This window comes from Idiotropiscis lumnitzeri, chromosome 4 (assembly GCF_059441095.1).
Source record: "Idiotropiscis lumnitzeri isolate Australia: NSW breed Sydney's pygmy pipehorse chromosome 4, RoL_Ilum_1.0, whole genome shotgun sequence".
Lineage (NCBI taxonomy): Eukaryota > Metazoa > Chordata > Actinopteri > Syngnathiformes > Syngnathidae > Idiotropiscis > Idiotropiscis lumnitzeri.
The window spans coordinates 31,095,071-31,112,350 of record NC_142394.1 but is presented as its reverse complement, the minus strand read 5'-3'; the positions used below and the strand labels follow the sequence as shown (position 1 = coordinate 31,112,350).

At 46.1% G+C, this 17,280-nt stretch overlaps 3 protein-coding genes across 5 annotated transcripts; 2 read left to right on the top strand and 1 right to left on the bottom strand.

Annotated features, from left to right (window-relative positions):
* Positions 1–28: 28 nt before the first annotated feature.
* Positions 29–5,286, top strand: faah2b (fatty acid amide hydrolase 2b). 2 transcript variants are annotated; one of them, XM_088292616.1, is made up of 11 exons: positions 29–1,203; positions 1,331–1,413; positions 1,897–2,033; positions 2,183–2,392; positions 2,532–2,651; positions 2,826–2,961; positions 3,032–3,149; positions 3,314–3,433; positions 3,498–3,609; positions 3,688–3,876; positions 4,298–5,286. In XM_088292616.1, the coding sequence occupies exons 1-11, from the start codon at positions 1,015–1,017 to the stop codon at positions 4,492–4,494; spliced, it is 1,611 nt and encodes a 536-aa protein (XP_088148742.1). In that variant the 5' UTR covers positions 29–1,014; the 3' UTR covers positions 4,495–5,286. The 2 variants fall into 2 exon arrangements, with proteins under 2 accessions (XP_088148742.1, XP_088148743.1); XM_088292617.1 differs by lacking the exon at positions 29–1,203 and having other exon boundaries at positions 1,387–1,483.
* A 170-nt stretch (positions 5,287–5,456) lies between these two features.
* On the bottom strand, positions 5,457–11,953 carry nelfa (negative elongation factor complex member A). Its single transcript, XM_088292615.1, has 12 exons — positions 11,842–11,953; positions 10,401–10,610; positions 8,745–8,916; positions 8,512–8,673; positions 8,347–8,436; positions 8,012–8,139; positions 7,490–7,559; positions 7,324–7,412; positions 6,828–6,936; positions 6,412–6,761; positions 6,227–6,326; positions 5,457–5,785 (listed from the first exon to the last, which is right to left on the bottom strand). Exons 1-12 carry the CDS (start codon positions 11,851–11,853, stop codon positions 5,601–5,603), a joined length of 1,677 nt encoding a protein of 558 aa, XP_088148741.1. The 5' UTR covers positions 11,854–11,953; the 3' UTR covers positions 5,457–5,600.
* On the top strand, positions 10,046–15,553 carry nicol1 (NELL2 interacting cell ontogeny regulator 1). Of its 2 annotated transcripts, none has more exons than XM_088292619.1 (5): positions 10,046–10,509; positions 13,451–13,623; positions 13,694–13,821; positions 14,467–14,555; positions 15,037–15,553. In XM_088292619.1, the coding sequence occupies exons 1-5, from the start codon at positions 10,489–10,491 to the stop codon at positions 15,103–15,105; spliced, it is 480 nt and encodes a 159-aa protein (XP_088148745.1). In that variant the 5' UTR covers positions 10,046–10,488; the 3' UTR covers positions 15,106–15,553. The 2 variants fall into 2 exon arrangements, with proteins under 2 accessions (XP_088148745.1, XP_088148747.1); XM_088292621.1 differs by lacking the exon at positions 15,037–15,553 and adding an exon at positions 14,624–15,029.
* Positions 15,554–17,280: the final 1,727 nt, after the last annotated feature.

Sequence of the window (17,280 nt, the reverse complement as noted above, 5' to 3'; positions counted from 1 at the left end):
CACACACTTTAGTATGTTTGTGTTCCAATAAAATAAAAGATTGCATTGTTTTCTGTATCTTTTAAGACATGCAGTCAGGCCCAATCCATATCCATGAAATGCACGGTGGGCTATTTTTATTTATTTTTTTACATCAATATCACAAATGTCTGTGTATTGTTGTTTCTAAAATGGTGTAGCATCTTTTTTAAAATAAATTCTTAAATGTGCATTAAAATGCATTTAAAAGATTGTAAAAGTTGGATTGTGTCAAAAGTGGATTTAAAAGTGTTTTGGGATTTTAATTTTGGAATCTACGAATTACTATGGCGCCACCTTGTGGCATTGTCGTGCCATGGAACTACATTGAAGTCATTTGAGAAGCTTCAATCAAAGGTTTTTGTTTGCTGCCATCTTGAGGCATTTGGAGGGCAAGGCATGATGTAGAGTTTCATTCAGACATAAGTAGTGCTTTGACACCAATACGATTGCCTAATTCAATGTTTCCAATGCCAAGGCACGTTTTAAAAAAAAAAGCATTTCCGACTATCTTGAAGAACGGTTTAATTGTTCTGCTTGAAACTGGCATAGAAGAGGACAGGAGGAAAAACATCTTAATCCCTCGCCAAATGAATATTCATGTCATGGTTTTGTCCTTGGTGGTAAACATTTGTCCAACTTGGCAATCAGTTAGCGGCCAGCCACGCTTCAACTTTAATTTTCCTTTCATGGATGGCTGGATGCTTATGTTGTCTTGATGTTTGTCTGCCACTTGCTCCAAGTCAGCCGTGACAGGCTTCAGGCAGCCTTCTTTTATTTTGTATAAACATGCCATTTCCGGTCGCGTTTTAGTTTGTAAACAGAGCGTTTCCGGTTGCGAACACTCACCGTCGCCAAGATGACGTCACACGCCATAGCAACGCTCAACGCTGATTGGCCGCTTAAGTTAATTCCGAGGAGGTTGACGACTGCCAAGGCGTCGTCCGGCTGGTCTGACTTGACTGGCGCGCCGTCAACATCGTCAACATCGTCAACATGGCTCCTCTGAGCGCCACCGAGCGGCTCCAGAAGTGGCTCTACGACACCTTCCTGGCCGTCTGCTTCGCCTTGTATCGCTTTCTGTGCGCGCGGCCCGCCGCCAACCGGAGGAGGCTGCCGCCGGTCGGCAACCCGCTGCTGGCCGTGTCAGCGACGCAACTCGCCGGGAAGATCCGACGACGAGAGGTGAACGTCGGCCTCAGTCGGGCGCTGGAAGACAACCAGTTAGCTTGCGGTCTAAATGTCACAAAATGCGACTTTCAAGTTGAGCTTGGTTTGCATTTCCATGACGTCATGGTCGACGTGTGTGCAGGTGTCCAGTGTGGAGGTGGTGCAGGCTTACATTGACCGGATCCAGCAAGTCAACCCCTTGTTGAACGCGGTGGTCAAAGACAGGCACGGTTGTTTATTACCTCCCCCAAGGAGTTCCTGTTCGTATTCATCGTCATTCGTTTGTTTTCTCGATGTAAGAATGCGTTTCATGCCGTTTAACGTGCACGTAAGTCAGGGGCGTGTCAACAGGGGGGCGAAAAAACGTCCATAAAACGTGTTGTACTCGTAACTGCGGCCCGAACCGTTTTGATTTATTTCAAAGGCATTTACAATATTTGGCAGAATAAAATTCTGCTACCTGATGAGTGGAAAAAACATTTTTTGGGGGGTTGCATAAAACAATGAAAATATAATTTACTGTCTGACATCATTTTTGTTTCAATGCCATGTTGTGATTTGTTAATATGGAAGAGAAAGAATACAAGAGAATTTTACTGATTTCAAAAGTGCTAATATCAGCCAATTAATCATTTAGGCCCTACTTAAAAGTCAAGGTATCACTGAAGTCTAATATTTTTGTATCATTTTTTTTTAACCACCGTTCAGGTTCTCTGCGGCGCTCCAGGAAGCGGCGCAAGTCGACAAGCTGATTGATGAGGAACCGGGCGGTGAGGAGGTGCTGGCGGATCGGCTGCCTTTCCTCGGCGTGCCTCTCTCGGTCAAAGAGTCCTTTGGTCTCCAAGGTAACGAAAAAAAACCTCGATAGGGCCTCGTTTATTTCACTTCAACGCCTCATGCAGATTATCATTGAGTAACTTGAGGTTACACATTCAACTTTGCTGTTGTGAATAATTGACGTGGTGTTCAACCTTTGCCGTTTGTCTGCTTGAAGGCATGCCCCACACCACCGGCATCGTGTCACGGCGAGGCGTGGTGGCGGCGGCCGACGCGCCGCCCGTGGCGCTGCTCAAGAGGGCGGGCGCCATCCCGCTGGGCGTCACCAACACCAGCGAGGGCTGCATGTGGGGCGAGTCGCACAACCACCTGTACGGCGTCACCAGCAACCCCTACGACCTGGAGAGGATCCCGGGGGGGAGCTCGGGTGGGTCACGTGACGACGCAATTTAAAAAAAAAAAAAAAAAGAAAAGGGACTGATTCCGTGAAGGGTCTCACAAGGGTTTTGATGAGGTTTCCCTTCTCGCCGCTGACTCGACTATATTGCCTCGCGTGTCCCCAAAAGGTGGCGAGGGCAGTTTGTTGGGCGCGGCCGGCGCCGTTATTGGACTGGGCTCCGACATCGGCGGCAGCATCCGCATGCCGTGCTTCTTCAATGGAGTGTTTGGCCATAAAACCACACCTGGTGAGAGAATCAATCGGGTGACATTCGCTCATGTTTCCGTGCGTCGTTTAGGCAAAGGCGACGATCACGCATGCCGAGGTTCTGTTAAGTCTTTGCGAACGGAACGAATGAATGCAGTCGCTCGTGATTGTGCGCACGTTACATTGTTGGCGCTTTGTGATGCTCAACGTGCAGGTGTGGTTTCCAACGAGAACCAGTACCCGCCGTACTCGGGCAGACACGAAGAGTACGTCAGCGCGGGGCCCATGTGCCGCTACGCCGAGGACCTGCTGCCCATGTTGAAAATCATGGCAGGACCAAACGCGGATTTGTGAGCGAGCAAACATTAGCGGTGAGAGCCCGGACGGCCCGGTGGGTTCAGATTTTGTGTTGCTGCGCAGGTTGTCCCTGAACGAGAAAGTGGAGCTCAAAAAGTTGCGTTTTTTCACCGTCCCCGACGATGGCGGGTCGCCGCTGACGTCTCCCATCAGCGAAGAGCTCAAACAAATCCAGAAGCAGGTGAGTTCAAACTTTTCTATCCTCAACATATATTTGCTCCTCAAAACGTTTGCACTTTGAACTCGCTCCATGTTTAAAACGTAGGAATATTTACAGTACGTCTCCAAAATAATTTGTCTCCTCAGCTGAATGTCATCAACTCAATTTTTTTTCCTCCATCTCAGGTGGTGAAGCGTCTTGAAGCGGATCTCGGCGTGGCGGTCCAACAAGTGCGCTTCCCCGAGCTCCGCTACAGCTTCCGCATCTGGGACGCCTTCATGTCGCTTCCGGACAAGGAGGGCAAGGTGTGAGGAGACGCCACCGCGGCGCTCGCCACATGCTCGCAGAATAACTCTCGTTCTCCCGCAGCCTCCGGTTCCGTTTGTCGAGTTTCTGGGCCAGCCGGGCCGGCCGGCGTGGCCCGTGTGGGAGGCGCTGAAAAGCTTTGTAGGAAAATCGGAGCACACGGTCGCCGCCATCGGTGAGCGTCAACGTGTTGAGGTGTTTCCCGACGGGACGGCAAAGCCTTACCTGCGTTTGTCGTTTGTGGCGCGTGCAGGTCTGGCCATGTTTGAGAAGACGTCGTCATCAACGCCTTCCGCCTTCCTTGTGGAGTTGAAAGAGAAGCTGCAAAAAGATGTGGACGAGCTGCTGGGGACCGACGGCGTGCTTCTTTACCCGTCGCATACCAGGGTGGCGCCAAAGCACAACCACCCGCTTTTTCGACCCCTGGACTTCGCCTACACCGGTACGCGCGTTTCATTTCATTTGCCATCCGATGCCTTCCACGTGTCGCCGCTCAGGCGATCGAACGTTGGCTTTGGTTATTTTTGTCTTGTCGTGCCGCGAAATGTGCGTGAACTTGCTGCTGAACGTTATTTTGCCGCCTTGGTCGATGGAGGCCAAGAAATCAAATGTCCATCCTTTTTCGTCCAGTTTTGATTTAATGAACTACATTTTTGTCTGGTCTTCATTCGAAAACGCAAACTCGTTTCGTCCCAGATATTGTTAATGAACGGAGGTTGTAGTCTAGTTTCCGTTTGACGCTAAATGCGCGTTGACGAAAAGAACGCTAACTGCTCCGCGACAGCGTAGATGATCCTTTCCTTTTTTTCCCCTTTAATTTCTGTTCCGTTGGAACGTCACGCATCCTCTGGCGCGTTCCTCAGGCATCATCAATGTTTTGGGCCTGCCGGTCACGCAATGCCCGTTGGGTCTGAACGCGGAGGGACTCCCGATGGGCGTGCAGGTGGTGAGCGGGAAGCTGCAGGATCGTCTCCCCTTGGCCGTGGCGCGCTACCTGGAGAAGACTTTCGGAGGCTGGACGGAGCCTCCGTCCAACATCCGCAGGACCAAGACGCTGTAGTTGAACGATTGCAGCAAAATTCACTCACACTTGTTCTTTTTTTTTTGGAACCTCCATGATTTTACAGACGATTGAGCTGACTGATGGAGACGACACTAAAATGATGACCGTTCTTACTAGAAGGCGACTACTGATTTGACTTTGTATAACGATTCGTTACTGATTCAGTATTTACAAATATTGTTCGTTTCTTTTCCCCTCCAGATGGCACCAAAGCGCTGCCTAATAGGACAGTCGGAAGTAATTGTGTCATTGACGTTATACCTCAAGATCTCGATTTTTGTTCATCAAGAAGCAGCTCCGTTTAGCCTGGGTTGTTAGTGGAAGTTAAGAGTTCACCTCATGCGTGTTGATGCTCTGCTGGGTGGCTGTTCAAAAGCTCAATTAATTATTTTTATGGGTAATGTAAAATGATATCCGAATTGTTTGGGAGTCATGTTTTAGTCTTTTATATTTTTTGGGCACGGTGGAAGTCGGACTAAAACGAAACGACGCTCAATGTTCTGACGAGTTCCAAATCTACACCGGTAACGATTTCATTTCACACACACACACACAAGACCTCGTTTCCTGCGGCACACCACCGAACAAAAACGGCACAAAGTTTTGACTGACATGATCTCAGTTTCATGACAAATTCTGCTGTATGTGCACGTTAATACCTAACATTTGTTTTGCTTGGGTCAATAAAAAAAAGCCTTCGAAAGCCATTTTTCAATATTGACTGTGGAAGGTCACGCTTATGTGCTTCAAATCATACAATTAAAAAGATTGTGTAAACCAAAGTGTTAACAGTCTCTTGTCATTTTATTTCATTTTGTCTGAAAAAAAAGGTGGGGGGTGGCGGGGGTCCAAAAACGGCGCCATCGTTAACCGCTCGGTGTTGCGAAACATTCACATAGACAGCAGAAATAAATGAGGGAGGGGGCCGGTGTGGGGTTGGAGGTAAATGAATGCAAAAAGATATCCTGCGTGTGTGTGCGGGAGGAAAAACCTTCTCTCCTCTTGCCAGAACGCCCCCCCCTCCCCCCCTTTGGGCCCGAACGGCAACTTGTGAATGTGAGCGAATGTGGTCGTGAGCGAGTGGAGTTCACCCTTTGCGCCTCTCAGGAGGTGTTGGTGATGGGCTTGTACTTTTTCAGCCGGGTCCACTGACCCGTGGAGTAGTTCATTTCGAAGACCGTGTCCACCAGCATGGTGGTGCTGCCCGTGCCGTCCGCTTTGGGCAACACCTCCGTGTGCTCGCTCAGCTTGATTTGGATGATGTCCCCTTGCTCCGGGCACGGGTTCTCTGCAAAAAAAAAAAAATCTGAACTCGCGCTGCCCGCAGCTAACAATTATTTTAATAATCGATCAAATGACGGATTGGATCAAACAAAAACAATCCATCCTTTTATTTCATATTGTAAAATGTAATGCTTCACTAACTAGTTTTGTCCATACCAATGGAAAATGATTTAATTCACTGTTGCAAGACACGCAACCAAACAAAATGTCCCCTTTCTATGCAAAACTAAAATAAAACATTTTTCTTCTTCAACTGGAAACTCACAGACTACAAGGTGTAATATTGACGTTTCACATTGTGCTTTTCTAAGAGAGAGAGAGAGAATAACCACACAAATATTTTTGAAGTAAACCCGATATATTGGTTCCATAATAATCAAATGCTCTTATTGTGAAGCCGATTTGAGAGCGATCAATCGAAACTAATTAACATGACGTCACGTACCTCGGGATCCTGCCATGAAGCCCAAGATGAGGGCCTTCTCGGGTCTGGTGACTTTGTTGGCCGTCTTGAACATCTCCTGAGCGGCGTACATCTGGTCCCTCTGAGAAGTGTGGACAATTCCAAAAACGATTCAAGGTGGCTTTGGGTTCAGGAGTGAGCGGCGGCACGCGAAGCAACAAATGTACCGTCAGTGAGAGATTCTTTTTGGGTTGGGGTTGAGGTTGTGGCGGTGTGGGCGTGGGCGTGGGGGCGGGTGTCGGCGTCTGAGGCGTGCCGGGGGGCTGGGCGGGCGTTTCGGGCTGGCCGGCAGTGGCGGCCGCCGGCGGCCCGTTGCTGGCGGGAGTGGAGGCCGGCGTGCTGGGGGAGGCGGGGGTCGCCGGGTTGGCCGCCGTGCTGGCGTTGTACATGGGCGCCCTCTGCTTGTATTGGCCCGGGAGCGCGGCGGCGGGGGCGCCCGCGCCCGCCGTCGCCGACGCCGACTCCTCCGGTTGGCGAGTCGACTGCAGCGTGTCCCAGCCGGACCCGCCCGCATTTGCTGTCGGGGGACACGAACACGCGCTAAGTAGCACACGATGACTCTCTTTCAAGGAGGATGGCTCACCTGGCTGAGTTTCCGAGCTGGGAATGTAGGAGGAGGAAGGAACCATGCTGGGCGTGGCCGGCAGGTAGCTGGTAGACGGCAGCGGGTTCTCGCTCAGCGCCCCGAGTTTCTGAAACACCGAAAAGTTGATCCGCTGGTTATGTTGAACGACAAAACAAAGTCATCCAATTCAAACTCACGCCAACGGGAGTCAGCACACAGCGGCTACCGTTTCGAGTGCCTCGATTTATTCACATCAGAGGAGCAAATCTTCTTTTGCCTGACCATTTGGTTTCTTTTTTGGGCACACAACTGATTTTGTTTGAAAACCATTTTAGATGAACTCGGTAAAAAATGCATTTTGGACGACAATAGCCGTCAATAGAAATGAGTTTTTGGGATTCAGCAAGTTTGAGTGGCTTGTCTTGTTTTCATTTTTCATGTCCAGGAAATTTCCTCTACAATTAAATAATCTAAAGAATGTGCATGTGCGTTGAAAACGTCTCGATTCCGGCACCTGCGCAGAGACGAGGCCTGCCGCGTAATCCGGTGTGGTGTTTTCCACCACGGCTTCTTCTTTGGCTGCTTTGTCGTCCGCTTCGGTGTCTAAAAAAAAAATGAAATGAAAAAAGAAATACATGCGCAGCCGAGGTTTGACGTGCAGCTGGCGCAATGCAAGTCACCCAAAGTTTTTCGACGCCTTTTGGCCTCCCGTCCGGCTCCGACCATGTTCAGCTCCTTGATATCCAGCAGCTGCGCAACAAGGAAAAAAAATTGCCACTCACTCTTGTCAGAAACGAGACGAGGCTTTCAACTACGGAACTCGTCCGGCTCGTGATGGGCGAGTGTCTATTTTGCTCCATGAGCAGCACTTTGCATTCGGCGGTTCTTGTCTTTAGAAATTCAGTTGAGTTGAGTCAAACCGATTGGCTGGCAAGCCTCAACCATTCATGAAGCTTCATTTCGCCATACAGTGACTGACATTCTTTTAGGATATTTCAAAGCGTTTCAAGATTTCATCTGGTATATTTGTAGTACATTTTATTGACCACTGGATGGCACTACAGCGCAAACAAAGCACCAGGACGCAAACCAAATGGCTTCCAAGCTTCTTTGGTTCATGAAGCTTCGTTTGGGTTCTTTTCCTAAGTCCCGCCTTCTAAACTCAAATTGATTGTGTGTGTGTGATGACACGGGTGTCGTACCTTGACCCCACGCTCCTTGCGCAGGGGTGTGCGCGCAGGGGCAATGGGCGTTCGGTTGCTGGGGGGGCTGAACATGCTTGGAGCTGTGGGGCTGCGAAACGGGGCCTTGGGAATCCCTTTGAGGGGGGCTAAAGTGGGAAAAAAAAAAGAAAAAGTAACCAATTATCCAAGCGGTGGTCATGACTGGAGATTCTGGAGTGGTCAGAGGTTGAGACCTTTTGGGCTTTTGCACAATTTGCCAACAAGGAGCTGAGCAACCGGCGTTTGAGCCGCATCACCTCAAGGCCAACTCTCGGGAACTTTTTACGAGTGCTGTGGTTTCGTGTGGCACTTACTGGTGGTGTCAATCTTTTTGACTAAACCTCTCCCTTTGGCATGAAAAGGCACTCCGGCGGTCTTCTTCAGCTGCTGCGCCGTCTCGGTGGCTAGAAAACAAAAAGCAGCTCATTCGGCGCCACGCACTTGAGCGGCCCGGCAGACGGAAAAGGAGAAGGCATTACATTTCTGCAACAGCTCGGCTCTGAGCGTGGCACTCTTGGGCTTCCTCTTCAGCTGGAAATGTTTAACGGGGGGCGTGAGGGGTCCCACCAGTGTGGTCAACGCACTTTTGTTCAGGTACTGGCACTCCAGAGGAAGCATGGCGGACGCCTCGCACTCCCCAACTACGAGGACGTGCCAAAGGAGAGAGCTTCAATCTCCTCTCGCGTTCCAAAATGCGATTCAAAGCGCTTACCTTTCTCCCTGAGCTCGCCGAGGATGTCTTGCACGTTTGGATTCTGCTCCTCCAAGTCCAGATTGAGAGAGCCCGTCTCTGGGAAGGACTTGAGGATGTCTGCGACCATCAGCACCCACGGCTCAGAGTCCACCGTGGCCAGCTGGATTATCTCCGAGAGGGCCTCCTTCATCTGGCGTGCCACAAAAACGTCTGTTCGTTATTCGCCACCTTTTAATCCCCAAAAAAGAAAGTTGTGCCTTGAAGAGGCGAGGCCCGGTGGAGCGGCATGTGATGTTGGCAATAACATTAGGAAGTTTTAAGATTTAGTGTTGGACTAAGACTCCGTTATGAACTAGAAAATATAACTTTTGGAGAAATGACATGTGTGTGTCCTGGGCCCGCTTCGAGGGTGGAGCCCTCAGGCGGCCGCCCGCCGAGGTTCTCGGATGCACGGCAGTCGAGCTGTGCCTTGGCCCATTTCACTGAGTTCATACCTTCGCTGCTGGATACAATAATCGCAAGGATTTAATCGACGTCGGGTTACCGCACAAATTGCCCAACATTTTTCACATAGAAAGAAAGTGAGACTGGCGGCATGTCCGTGGATTGCCGCCGGCTCTGGCAGACTCTTCAAGTGGCGCACGTCATGTAAACGAAAAGCGGGACGACGGAGACAAGCTAGCTACGCAAGCATCTGCTGTTGAGCCTCTGCGGGTCATTTGGAACAAGAAGTAAATTGCCACGTTGCATTTTAGTAATCACGTCAACTTGGCTCAATTTTCCACGCTGCAATGCAACTGCACTTGAGGCAAACCAAAATCTGTTGGGAATGAATGGCGATTTTTGGAGTGAAAAATGTGAAATTGTGGGGAAAAAATGAACAGACAATTTTCTGTTTTTTGGGATACATTTTTAGCTGAAACTTCAAAGCCATTTGGCGAAGAGGTTCTTCAAATATCAACAAATAATGCTTTGTCACTTTAAATTGAATCATTTTTACCACAGATTCTAGAAGCAATCACGCCAAAATATTCCTATATTTAATATCTTTTCCCCAACACAACGACTTTAATTTTTGACTAATCTTGTCAAGTAGGTACAGTGGAAAAGGTGACGAGAATAGTTTGTAAAAACGAGTAAAAAGCACAATCGATACGTTTTCAAGAATAGGAAGTGATGGTCTATTTTTTTTTTTTAAGTACAGTACTTCACACTACTGTACTCCGGTATACAAACTCATTTAAAATGTGTGCCTCGGCTCAATAAAGGTTGGAAATAAAGTTGGAAGAACGGCACCGCCCACTCAGTTCTGTTTTTTCTTTTTGCCCAGTCGGTCACAATGTCTGAACGACAACCGCAGACATTCTGTGATAAACGCCAACAACTGGAGGATTACATCATGCCAAGGTTTAGTTTGCAGCAAGAATCGGCTCGGTTAAACGGGGAAACTCATCAACTTTTCTGCTCGTTATCAACTCGTCATCAATTGCGTCGGAAGCTAGCATGCTAATGCTAAAGTAGCAGATTCGCGTTTAGCAGTGCGGCGATATACGATTGCAACGACGCGTTCGGAACAAGCGAGTCAAAGTAAAGCTGCTTGTTCTTGTTGGACGACAAACAAGCTGAAGATAAGCGAGGGGAAGCGGTCGCACATGTTATTGAAAAGGCGCCCACCTCGTCCACGGTCCGCCGGGGGAGATGCAGCATCCCAAGCAGCAACTTGAGCTTGACGGGCGGCGACAAGCTCGAGAAGCACAGACGAATGTTGTCGATGACGGACACGGTAAGCAGCGACGCGATGCTCGGCGGCGTCCACAGCTCGTCCGTGGAGCCAAGTTTGTTGTGAAGCCACAGGCCAGTGTCGCTGTCCTTCATCGACGCCATCTTGGAAAAAGAAGTGTTTTGAGTTCGGGCATTTTAATGGACTACTAAGAAAACGGCAGTCAGGACCCCGCCCACGTCTCAGTGGAGGCCATTGAACAACACTAAAGTTTTATTTGCTCTTATTCAATAATAATTATTGTCACGTCACAACTTCATTTTATTTTATCTAATTCATTCCATACCGCCCAAAATGAAAAATAATGATTTTTTTTTGACGCAGCGAGTCGTACGCATGCGCAACCACGTATGCCTAATCAGCGCGTTTTTTTTTAAAAGATTTTTTAAAAACTTTATTTACCATGACAAATAATGACATTTTAATTTATTTATCCCTGGGGAATTGGGTACAGTATTTGAAACGACCAGAAATAGATTTGCATTCATTTTGAAAAAGTGCAGATTAAAAAAACAAACGCGTACTAGGTGGTTTCTACATTTGTTTTACAGGTAATACGTTTTACACTGAGTTCATCTGAGGGATGAAAGACAAACAAACAAACCCCCAAAAAACAAAAAACATTATTTATGGTCTACAAATCAGTGGTGGGAAAACCAAATGCTTTGTTACTATATAAGTACATTTTCAGGTACCACAATTTTCGTGTACGCTCTACATTTAAAAACAAAAGATCTGTACTTTTTAAGCATTAATTTGTCAATGGCTTGTTATTTAATTTAACCTCTACAAATGACAACACCATATAAAAATGACTTAATCAGAGGAAGGTAACTTTTCAATCGTGAGCTCTTTGGGAGTAAAAATAAAATAAAATAGATAGCACAATGTAGGATGTGAACCAGAACAGATTTGAAGAAGCAGTTTCAAGTTATAGCACTAATACAAAAGTACTGCGATACCTCGCCGTCGTTGAGAGGATACTACGTATTTTCAGTGTTAGTTTTGCACAGTTTGCCAGAAAGACAACACCTGAAGCAGCTATGGATGAAAAAAATGTCAAATCCACAATACTAACTGACTATTAAACCTTTGTACAATATATATTTGAACACAAAAACAGTCAATGAAACCCCATTATTTCGTCAAACATAAGTCAGCTATCTTATTTCTTACGTACAATGCGAGACCGCCTATTATAATCTTCAACTGTATCTTAACATAATTAACCTTATCCAATGCTCAGCATACAGAAATTATTATTCCCATTCAACATTCCACTCTCTTAGTGTGCATAACAAAAGGAAGATTCATGAAATAATTGTCATCACATACCATTGGCGTCATAGAGCGTCTTCACTTGAGCACGCATCATTTTAGTCGTGGTCTTCCTCCTCCGTTATTTCCAACTGATTTCTGTTTGTTCTCGGTTCGCTACGGCATATATGCAGATGATTAGCTCTTTCATCCTTTACTCAACTGACATAACATCATCACTAACAAAGCATTGTGACATCATTGACTTGTCGAACTGATCATTTTAAACAACTTGCGTCATGTGTGACATATATATATATATATATATATATATATGTGTATATGTCTGTGTGTGTGTGAGTATGTGCGCTACATAGTGTTGGAGTCCGGTCACCGTGGAAATGAGAAGTAGTAGTAAATCAACCTTAAAAAGCCAAACTTACTCCAATGCGTGTTCGTTTTTTTGTGCTCAAGCAGAAAAGGGTCAAATAAAGACTCAACAACTGATTAGAGTTCCCATATTTAGTTTCTTCCATTTCTGGAGTTCAGGAAATAGTACAAAGACAGATATCTGGGCATCTTTTTCTTAATCTCACGAGAAAACTGCACTCGGGCGAGCACAGTCGAAAAATGCGCGCCATCTTTCAGCCCAGCTTCAGTTTTTATAGGAGTTTTTTATGTCAAGGGTAATGTAGGTTGAATCGGTCGTCCTCGCTCCCTCCCACGGCACGGCTCCACATCCAAGGGAAGGTCTTCCCCAGGTTGGTCATCGTCTGGATAGTTGATGATGGTCGATTCCCGTCCGGTCCCGTAGACCGGCACGCCAAGGCTGGCCTTCTGCGGCGGGCCGTCCCTCCGTCTCTCCGCTGGCATTCTTCTGTAATCTTGTCGGTGTGCACGTGTGCACGTGTATGTATATGTCTGTGTGTGTGCATGCGTATGTGCATGTGCTCCGATCTCCAATTGTTATGTCTTTCGGAATGTGTTTTTCTTTTGATGGCGTCTGTGTGAGTCCTCCAGTGCCCAATTTGGTATGTTTGCATCCCTACAGCCAATGTGGAGAATGTGCTTCGTCATATGTCCATGAAGTGCTGTGAGTGTGAGTGCAAGTTTCTCTTACTACTGAAGATTTCAATAAAGTTCACACATTTAAACTAAGTAATATAAATTTAGCATATGAGAATAATATAATAAATCAGTAAACATCAGGCCTACAATCCCAGTCATTCTTGTGACCCGTGCTTCTAGTTTCATTTGATAAATGCTTCTTGTTTCATCAATGTTTAAAATATTCAGTAAATATGAACCTGCTAACTTTAATAATCAACATTCTGTCCCGTATGTGTTTAAAATAATGCCAGTAATCGTAATAGAATCCTTCAATAGCTAACTCTTTATAAAGAAAATGACATGTTTTTAACATAATAAAGATCCATATCATAAACATGTTTGTGTCTTTATCTTCATAACAGTTATTGTATATAACTGATAAGAAATTGTAGTTTTACATGAATGGTACTTTTCTACTTTTACTTAAGTAAAATGTAACCATTACTCTGGCCTTTAGCAGTAATTGTTTTTACTTCTATTAGAGTGGAGTGTGTGTGTTAAAATGCACGACTTCTTTACATTAGAAGGTAATTGGGAATTTGAATTTCGTGCTTCTTTTTCCTTTCTGGATATATAGACGGCGTTTCGTCAACGGATACTCTCGCTTTTTATTTTGAGGTCGCACAACGCTTGCCCTCAAGGAACATGGCGAGTTGTGCGCATGCGCAACCTCTGCATTAAAAACATCTCCACGGGCATCTCGCGCTGGCCTGGTGTTCCAAAAAAAAACACACCGTCGACAGATTCGGGGTAGGTGAACGGAAAGCAACGCGTTGTTGCATCGGTGCAACCAAATGCTAACCCAAATTCTCACGCCCAGGAATTGGAAGATGGCATCCGGAGGGATGATGCAGGCAGCGATGCTCCTACTGGCGGCCCAGCTCGTCGTGTGCCGCGGCACTGCTGCGGATGTGGACCGGGAGACCGGAACGGTCATCCCCGCGGAAAGTACGGAAAGTGATCTTAATTGGAGAGCCGATTCTGATTAATAGCCTTCAGGGGAGGGATTTCTCGGTTTACGACGGAGTTCCGTTACTACGACGGCGATAAAACTCGATTTTTTTTTCTTCATAGCGTAAATCGGAACGCGTCGTAGTCCTTATCACTAAATTACGTCTTATTAATAGTGAGAAGGCTGTGATGTTATTTCACTCTAATATTTTAAATGGAAAATAATTTTCAGTCATGAAAAAAAGACGTGGTATAAAGCGTGCCTACTGGTGCTTTGCAATGACATCATTTTTGCTGAACTAAAGTATATTACTCATATTGTGTCATATTAAAAATGTCATATATACACAAAATATTTTTGTATATATTTATATAAATATATAAAACTCAGTATAGCAGTCAGTATATACCTATATTTTCACTCCATCTATATTGTCTGTCACCAACCAGTACAAGTTAAAGTTACAGTAAATATTAGTACAAGAAAAACCTTTGAGCACTTGTAAACTCGAAATGTCTCATAAATGGGGTGTCCCCCCGCCCCCATTCCCCCCCCCCTAAAGAGATGGCAGCGAGTGGGTCTATGAATATTCAGGATGAGCTAAATATAGCAATTCTAAAGCAATGCTGTCTTTTTTTCAGGTCGCCCATGCGTCGACTGCCATGCATTTGAGTTCATGCAGAGGGCTCTGCAGGACCTCAAAAAGACGGCTTTCAACCTCGACGCCAGGGTACGAACGATCACTTTCATTCAGAGCTTAAGAATGCTGTCCCTGAATATTCTGGTTGTATCTTTTAGGTTTCGTTTGTTTTGAAGGTGAGCTACTTGGCCAAAGTACTCTGAGAATGCACTTGAATAGAAGTTTTGATAGTTAAGTCATAGGATCGGTAAAAGCAGACGCACCGATTCAACTACTGTAAATCAACTCACCTGGCTAGGCCCCGCCTTTTACAGGTACAAGCATTCAAAGTCACAGATACTACAGTGTAGAATGTGAAGATGGCATAGGCATAAAATTGCACTTGCACATTTTGCACTGATCTTGTTTTTAGTTAAATTTTTATTCAATCTGTAGAATATTCGATTGTAGCTCTTCAACATATGCAAGCGTTTTGATGACATGTCACCTGTGATTTAAGCGCTAGCTAGCATTAGCTTGCTTTTGACGCTATCCAGTTTTGCTTTGTGTGCGTGCTGTTTTCGTGACGCAGACGGAGACGTTGGTGCTGAGGGCCGAGAGGAGGGCTCTTTGCGACTGCATGCCCAGCTCGATGCGCTGAATCCTCAGAACACGGACGGCTCTTCCAAAATACTCACGTTCAGCCATTTTTGACTCCCGACACAGCCGACACTTTATTTTAAGCTCGTCTCATGTCTGTCCAAATGGTTATTTGAAAACACAAAAAGACGCCATTGAACGACACGTTCGTTTGTTTGTTTTGAGCGAGCGAATCCATTCCTATTTGTTGGGCTTTCCTTAGCGCAGCACCGTAGCATGAATTCACAGCACCTTTTTGTAAACGTAGAGTGAATGTATAGATTTCAAGGTAACCTAAATATTGAGATGTGAAAAGCGTTTCTCCACAATGTCCTGCAACATTCACTGGAAGTATTTCGAGAGTTTGTCATGGCGACAAATGTGACGCGTGTCCAAATGCAATCTTTTGTTCTTGTGATGTTTCTGTGTGAGTTGGGGTGGGCGCAAATAAAATGTCCGTTCTTACTCTATTTCATTTGATTCTTTTTTTTCTTTATAGCGCATTCCACAAGAGCTGCAGGCGTCACAAAGCGCTTTATGTAGATTATGACAAGGTTGCAATAATTCAAAGCGCTAGCAAAGGTTGGTGCGATTTTGCCTTGGCGATGTCGTCAACCTATTTTTGCATCAAATTTTTCATTGCAATGAGTTGCATCGACGTCCTCAAAATGTCTTTCTTTCTGATATTTTACGGCACTTTTGTCTTTCTGTCATCGTGGAGGTTTGTGAAAAGACGACGTGACAAAGCCCAACAAGACTCGCTCAGTCAGCGTTTAGAAAAGTCAAGCCGAATGACAATGCCTCAAGTCCACCACTAAAAGGCGCCGCGAGACAAGGCGGGCGGCCGTGTCACAGCGATGCGCCATTCCCACCCGGACGCTTGGAAGATCTTCTGAAGGCAAATGCCGCTTGAACGCAGGCAGAAAGTGACAAATGAAAAGCGCCACCTGCAGCGGCCCGAAGGCCGTAACGTCACATTCGTATCTTGGAACGTGAGCAACACTGCAAACGCCGCGTGAGAGAGCCAACCTCAACTCGGCCGAGGCTTCGGTCTCCCATTTCGTTCCGTTCTCAAGAAGAGCGACAATGTTGCTCGGGTCAATTTGACCCGAGGCGTGTGCAATCACCCAAAACAGACAAATCCCAGTAAACGTAAATGATGTGAAATGAGGAAGCATTTTCTGGCAAGTCAAAGTAAAAGTTTCCTATGGCTCCATTTGCAATGGCTGCAAAGTGAGTCTTGGAATTTTATTTGACATATTTAGCTTATTAACGCTGTGCTTAAATACAAGAAAATAACAAAAACTGCCCTCAAATAATCTTTCACTTAAAACCTATTGTGCGTAATATTCATGTAAAATACACGTTTGTTAAATATGAACTAAATGTATTGTGTTTAAAAGATAAATAGGGCTGAACTAAGATTGTTCTGTGTTGAAGTGAATTTAGGGGCTTCATTTCACCAAAATGAGTGCTTTGACGCCATGTTGTGGCATCAATCTACCGCATGTTAGTTCAGCTTTTAATTGAATACATTTACAGCGTACGTGATAGAGTAGAAGACATCTTGGGAACATTTTGTTCATCCGTGAGTACAGGATGACAGGATGGGATGGCAACACACACATTTCAGCACAGCAAATGTTTGAATGTGTGTTTAGACAGAAGGACCACAACATACCACAGTTTCAGAAGGGAGAGTCAAAGGTCACATTACTGATATTATTATCAAATACATTTAGAAAAAAACGTGTGGAAGAGTTGCACTTGGGCTTGTGGTTTGCACTTCTGATTTGTGGTTATGAGCTTCGAATCACACCGAGGTTACATTGATTGAAAACTTAAAATTGTCCATTGTTGTGAACTGCCTGTGGCTGTTTTTTAGTCTACAGTATGTGTGCCATGCAACTTGCAGTAAGGCCTATGGGCGTTGTCCACTAGGGGGCGGGACTGGTGGCGAGCAAACTCCAGCGGGGAAACCAGTTTTACATTGCAAACTTACTAGTGCGATTGGTCATGATAAAAGGTGATAGAGTATGTGCGCGGATGTGTGCGTGTGTGAATGGGGAGGGGCGTCACTGTTACGTACTTGCCGCTTTTTGGGGAGCAGTGGCGCGGGGGTGTGGAATCACTGCAGTGCGCCAGTCATCTGGCGACGGAGGATGCGCAACCGGGAACCACCTGAGGCCATCAAAGC